The 6,748-nt window shown below is 39.7% G+C and overlaps 1 protein-coding gene across 5 annotated transcripts in view; it reads right to left on the bottom strand.

The window, feature by feature from the left end:
- Positions 1 to 6,748, bottom strand: part of CNTNAP5 (contactin associated protein family member 5) — a 299,019-nt gene that overhangs the window by 9,415 nt on the left and 282,856 nt on the right. For all 5 annotated transcript variants that reach the window (XM_026118441.2, XM_064514741.1, XM_026118442.2 and 2 more), the window contains 2 exons: positions 4,554 to 4,772; positions 314 to 385 (listed from right to left, as the gene is read on the bottom strand). In XM_026118441.2, the coding sequence (XP_025974226.1) occupies positions 314 to 385; positions 4,554 to 4,772 (291 nt within the window). The remainder of the gene's footprint in view (positions 1 to 313; positions 386 to 4,553; positions 4,773 to 6,748) is intronic.

Here is a 6,748-nt window from a genome sequence, read left to right as displayed (position 1 = left end):
TCTCAGACTTTATTTGTATTTTTAGAAAACCTTTAGGTTCTTCCATATCCATAATGCCTTTTTTGGACAGTACCCAACACCATGTGCCGCCAGTATTGGCTTAGTCTGTAATGCAGGTGCCAATCTATCTAGGTAGCTTTATAGGGATATGATGCTAATAAATCCATCAAATACCAGACCTCCACCAGACCTCCATTAGATCACTAAAACAAAAAAATGTTAAAAAAGGATTTTATGGGGCCCAGATATAAAGTATCCTAGATAGCTGCCTTGACAGAATTATGTTTCAATTGTAATCTTTAAAAACAGTTACCTCCAATCACAGCTGAATCACTTCTGACTGCATTGGTGAGAGGCTCCCTTTCATCTGTCTTCCCAAAAGGATCTGCAGTTGATTAAACAAAACAGGACTTATTTTATTTGATCTACTGTATTGTGGCTTAGGCAGAAGTGTTGTCTTACCCTAATGAATTCTAATTTGTTCTCCAGACGTGATTTGGAGAACTGGAGAAATGGACCAGAAAGCCCTCTGAAAAATAAAGTGTGTTTGTAGCTTAGCCTTCTACATCTTCAGGAGGAAAATCTGTTAAGGGTACATTTAAAAGGAAATAGAAAAGCTCACACTACTCTAACATCTGGAAGTGTCTTCTCAGTTTATCCGTAGAGGAATCATAGAGAGGCATTTGAACCAAATAGCCCATTGGGAGCTTTTCTCATTCCTAGCAATTTTTTTGATACCTAAGAAACAATATCAGAAAGAAGGAAAAGGAGAGAAAGACCAGACAGACACAGACATGACCTACATTTGTAGACACAGATATACAAGTCAATCCCATAAAAAGAAGCAGTCTCTACTTGGGACTGCTTCCTAGAAGAGATGTTTTTCTTTCTATTGCAGAACTATGGTGGTCAAATTGGATTCAAAACAGAGAGCGGTCAGGAATTAATTCCTATTTTAAAAGCTACTCAAATTTGGAGGATGCTTCCACCCTTTCTATAAATGAATACTGCCAAAACACTGGGCAAAGCAGTATACATGCTGGGAGTTTCAAACTCAGATCCAAACCTGAGAGGTCAAGCCCTTGATGAAATTGTTGGAGTTATGGCAGTGTATCTTCTTTGGTCCAGTATGTTTCAGAAACCAGTATGTTTTTTACTGCTAGCTAAATCCAGCTTTTCTGCACCTTAATAGTATTTTTTTTTTTTTCTCAGCTCACCCTCTCCTTTGGTGAGATTCCTTTCTGTGTTTCTCCCCTTTACGAGCCTCCAGGCTGTCCTACAGCGGATGTATTTGGGAGTTAGAGATGACTGCCTCAGCTACATAGTGTATTGCTTTGTCAAACTGATCTTCCCAAATGCAAGAGGTGGAAGCCTGATTGAGAAATGCAAAATGTTTCAAGGACTATTGTAATTGAACATCCTTTCCTTAGTAGCTGACTCAGCCAAATTTTGATATTTCATTGCCAAGTAGGATATTTTTAATGTTTGCTTTCTTCCAGTCCTCAGAAACCTTTCCCAAGCGCCACGACCTTTCAAAGATGCTGGGTGGCATTGCAACAACATCAGCCAGCTCCCTCAGCACTTGTGAGTGCATTCCCTCAGGTCCCAGGGACTAGTGTATGTCCAGTTCGTTTAAATTTTCCCTAACCCGATTCTCTTCCACCGGGGGTTGTCTTCCTTGCTCCAGACCTCCCCTCTGGTCTCACGGGCCTGGGATTCCTGAAGGCCAGCCTTACCACTGAGGACTAAGACAAAGAAGGCATTCAGTACCTCAGTCTCTTCTGTGTCCTTTGTCACCAGGTCCCCTACCCCACTCAGCAGTGGACCCATATTTATCCTAGTCCCATCCCTGCATGCTCAGTGTCTCTGTATTCCTGATGGGTCACCTGGTCCCATTCTTTGTATGCTTCCTTTTTATGTCTGAGGTTTGCCAGCAGATCCTTGTTCACCCATGCAGGCCTCCTGCCACCTTTGCTTGATTTCCTGCTCACTGGGATGGACCATTCCCAAACTGGAGGAGATGATCCTTGAAAATCAACCAGCTCTCCTAGACCCCTCTTCTCTCCAGGACTGTCTCCCAAGGGATTCTTCGAAGCAGCACTTCAGCTGAAGTCTGCTCTCCTGAAGTGAAGGGTTGTGATCCTGCTTTTTGCCTTGCTCCCTCTTCAGGATCCTGAACTCCACTGTCTCATGGTTGCCTAACAAGTTCTTCCTTGTTTGTAGATATCAGGACTAGTACAACTAGCACAAAATGATACCTCAGTGAAATAGGGACTTGTACTGTTTAAACTGCCTTTCAGAAGCTAAAGATTTCTCTGTAGTTTCTGACTTATGAAAGTCTTTGGCATTTCTTAATTTAAAGGCATAAAGACCTGATCTTCAGCTCAGGTCAAGACAGACAGCTCAAGATTTACTTCTCAAAATTCCACCATTCACATGCTGTGGCATTTCCAACGTTTTAATACACTAAAAAACAGTATCATAAAAATCCAAAATCTTTATGTCATCAATGTGCCAAACCTCTACATGTTTGTCGCAGCAAGGAAGAAAGTGATTTACAGATCTTTGTGAAATATCAAAATCACAGTAAGACACCTTTCATTTTGTATTTTCTAATCAGAAAGAGTTTTGTATGGATAACTGAGCTGCGAGTGAATGGATTTTATTCAATATCAGTTTGCTAGGAAACTTTCTTGAAGACAACAAATATTCCTCTCTGAAGGAAAAAGCTTCAATTGTTTTGAAGTTATAAATATAGGAAGCTTTTTTCACACATTTAAAGTGAGATTTCCTCAAGGGCTTTTTTGTTGTATCTGTGCATTAGAAAATTGACACAGACATGTACAGTCAACTTTGAAGTTCTCTTTTTCTTCTGAGACACTCAATAATGAGAAACTGGGAACTGATGAATTGAAATATGAGCAGTAAATTTGAAAGTTAATCTTTAACTGTCTTATTTTTGTTTCTTAAAATGTGTCCTTCCCATACATAAATGTAATTCTCAAGTACATCTATACAAAATATAATTTGATAAAAATTGGATTTTTTTTACAAGAATCTACCACCCCATGCTCTTAGTACATAAAGTCTTCAGAACTAACTTGTTCTAAAGATCTTATTCAGGCTTAAATCAAATCCAGTGTGAATATTCAGGCCATAGTGTCAGTTAATTTATCATATTGAGAGGAAATCATATCTTAAAGCACAGCGAGGCAAAGACAGGGAGGAGCTTTTATAATAATAGTACATTTCTGATGTGACAGTGCTTAACCTTGACGCTTGAGTGCAATTGACTATAAGCTTTAAACACCTAAGTCTGAAGCTGCTATATTCTGCACTGTGTTGCAGAATCCTACAGATGTGAGGCTCAGGTTTTACTTCTTTCTAAACCCTTTAGAAAAATTAGATCATCAACGTGACAGATCAAGAGGTGAGGAGTTCACATTTTCAGTATTATCACCCATTCGCTATTTACAAGCCACATTTCTTCAGTCCATCGGAGCAGATAACTCAGACAACTCAGAGTGGAGAGAAGTGGCTGGGGGATGGGGAGAAGCATGCATATGCAGCCATACTCCACAGAGTAATCAGCAGCCTTTTTCCCTACGCAGAATGCTAATAGCATAATTTGTTTTCTGCTGAATATCATAGGCAGAAGCTGCAGGAAATAGGGATTTGATGCAAGTACAAATGTCAAAGGAATCATATTAAGATACAACACAGAGCTTTATTAGTTATCAGAGAAGAGAAAGTGGCTTCATAATTCAAGGGCCAAAAAATAATTCATAATTTGTACCCCTTTCTTGTCATTAGGAATTCTGCCACATCCACTCATGACTAAAGCAGCAACTTGATTGTCCCCGTTTCTGGTGACAACACTCCCAGCTGCTCTGAGTTTCCTTCTCTGCATACAAATACACATATGCAAAATACTTAAGATTCCCAAAGGGCAGCTTCAGGATTGCAAGAGAGAAACAAACTATTGGGATGATCTTACTAGTACCACTCAAGTAATGCTCCTTCCCTCTAGCCTGCGAGAATAAAAGTACAAGCATTTGGTGGAAGTCAAGCACATGTGCTCAGGGGTTTATAAAAGGGGTTCTTGTTCCTTTCGGTTAGGGATGGGGAAGATTCGACTTCTTGTTGTATGATTCCTATTGCTGATCACCATGAGATAAAAAATCATGGTAATATGTTTTTCTTCAAGCAGCAGCACTGGAGCTATCCAGAGTGGACAGGAATGGCAAATCATGCGCGTACCCATACTTCAGTTTCCACTACAGCTTTGGGACTTCTTTCCTGTAATTGCCACACTGCTATAGGTGTGGTTTTGGCAATCCAGAAACTTGGTCTTAGTACTTGCTTTAGTACAATACCTTTTAACGGGCTCTTGCTTAGTCTTAATGCCTATCCTTAACACTCCTAATATTGAGAGAAAAGGCAGCTTCCCAGTTCTATGACTATATTATCACAATTGTGCCACAGCAAAAAGGAAGGAAACCTAATTCTACAGTGTTCTTTAAATTCCCCATTCCCCTCTTGGCAGAACATACCTGATGAGGAATATATTGTGGTTACGGTGTTCACATCAGCTTCCACTATGGATGCACAGCTTGACTCAGTCAGGGAGCCTTTGACAGTCACGGGCGCAACGCTGGGATGGCGCAAGGCAGCTTTCAGCGGAGCAATGTGATTGTACTGAACAGAGGACAGGCAGCCAGTGAAGCCATAGGCATTTGCCTTTGAGACTTCGGGGTCCAGGGACAAACTATCTACAGCACAACAGGAAAACAGTCTGAGAATTGTCTGTTTTAGAAAGGCACATTAAAAAAAATCAATCCTTTTTTGCCTTGCCTAGCCATTTACTTCTCTTCATCCAAACTGCGAGATTTCTCCCTCAGTCCTATGAGTCCTCCTTGGCTTGACCCACAAGGCTCCTATCCCCAGTCCTTCCCCTACAATACTACTTATGTTGAATCAAGTTGGCTTGGACACATAAAAGTCTGCATTGTGCTTCTTTCCTTACCCATTTTCTCTACTGCTTGGACAATATCTAACATGTCACAGGTGCTAATCACCAGAATAAAAACTAAAAAAATAACAGTAACAATAGCAACACTGGATATCACAGGATCCTGGGGATGATGACGTTTAATTTTGTTGCATCTGTTAACAACATTCCCTAGGAATCCTCCTAATTATGAGGCAGGCTGTCACTGCACTAGCCCTATTCACCTAATAAAAAAGAAAATGCAAAACTGTAGCTTATTTTATCTAAATCAAAACCAAACCCAGTATCTCCATGCTCTTTTCCAGCTGCAGATGATATAGCACAACTAATTCATGTGTCTGTCTGTATTCATTTGAACTTCAGAAAGAGAAAGCCAATTCAAAGGCATGCATTTTTTTAGTTAGCTCTGAATGTTTTAAGATGAAAGGTTGTTTGGGAAAGTCAGTGAAGGACAGTGAAGCCATATTCTCTTTTCTCCAAGCTCTCATTTTATTTACTTTCCAGAAATTGAAATTCACACTGCTCAGAGGTCTGCAACATGATGAGCCTTATATCAAGGTCAGTCAAGCAAAACATGAAAAAACCCACAAATGTACACATGCATGCTATCAGTAGTTATCCAAAAATCACTTGCCAATGAAAAAAAAAAACATTTAGCACTGAAAATATTGGAAATACTTCCATTAGCACTGGAAAAAGAAGGTTCTCAGCTTTTCAAGTTTATTTTCATAGTTTCAAAGAGTAAGATGGTAAACTTTAAAAGAAAGTCTGATTTTTCCACCATCATTCAAATATGATGATTTTACAAGCTCTCAGCCAAAAGAATTTAGGAAAAAAGTAAACCTTCTCTTAATGTCTCAATGCCTGATTTTCTTCCCAAAGTAACACTATTTTAAAGTAAATATATATACCTCTTTTATGTAGAATAAAATCTCAAAATTGGTGCAAATCACATATTAACTTGGCAGTCAGGATTTGTGACTGTTATATGACGCAGTCAGAAGGATTTAGCCAAGAAAGGTTTAGTAATTATGTTTGAATGCCTTTATGAAAACCTAACATGGGAGAGTTTGACTGCCTCTCAGCAATGCAAGGTGAACTCTCACTCCCAGGGGTCTTCTACAGGAAAGGAGTTTAGTCTGCTGAGGGTGTCACTACCAGAACTGTCCCAGGGACAACCTCTGGGCTGTGGGCAACCAAAAAGAGAGATGGGAAGGGAGACAGTGGAAAAAAACACAGCTTTTAGGAGGTTCACATTAGCTCTTCTCAAAGTGCGCAGACTGTGGCTGGCACCGCATTCAGGCTTGTCATGAGATTTTGGGTGAGGGTGTTACAAAACAGACAAGGAATCATCTCCAAGTTTCTGCAGGAAAGCTTGTCTAAAACTATAAAGACCAATTTACAGTATTTTGCCTCTTTGTTGAATTTACAAAACCCTTTGTAAATATTCCAAGCTCTTAGCCTGTCCTGTTTTCTTAGCTCTGACACAAAAGGTGGATTTGTTGTATCCTTTAGGTATCAAGCAATCTAAATTGCTCTGTTCTGCCCCAATGTGCAAAAGGTAAAGCCTAAGAATTAATGAATTTGCTTCTCATGGTACAGCAGCTTGGAAAGTCTAAAATACAGTACTTTTGAAGGTTTTATTTTTTTAAGTCACATTAAGGGCCAATTTCAGTAGCCTTCTGTCAAAGCAAGCTTTGCACGAACAAGAACTAGAAGATTCATTGTTGAAAGGCT

The sequence above is a fragment of the Dromaius novaehollandiae genome, chromosome 7 (assembly GCF_036370855.1).
Source record: "Dromaius novaehollandiae isolate bDroNov1 chromosome 7, bDroNov1.hap1, whole genome shotgun sequence".
Lineage (NCBI taxonomy): Eukaryota > Metazoa > Chordata > Aves > Casuariiformes > Dromaiidae > Dromaius > Dromaius novaehollandiae.
Note: the sequence above shows the minus strand (reverse complement) of the source record. Positions and strands in the feature narration are given on the sequence as shown.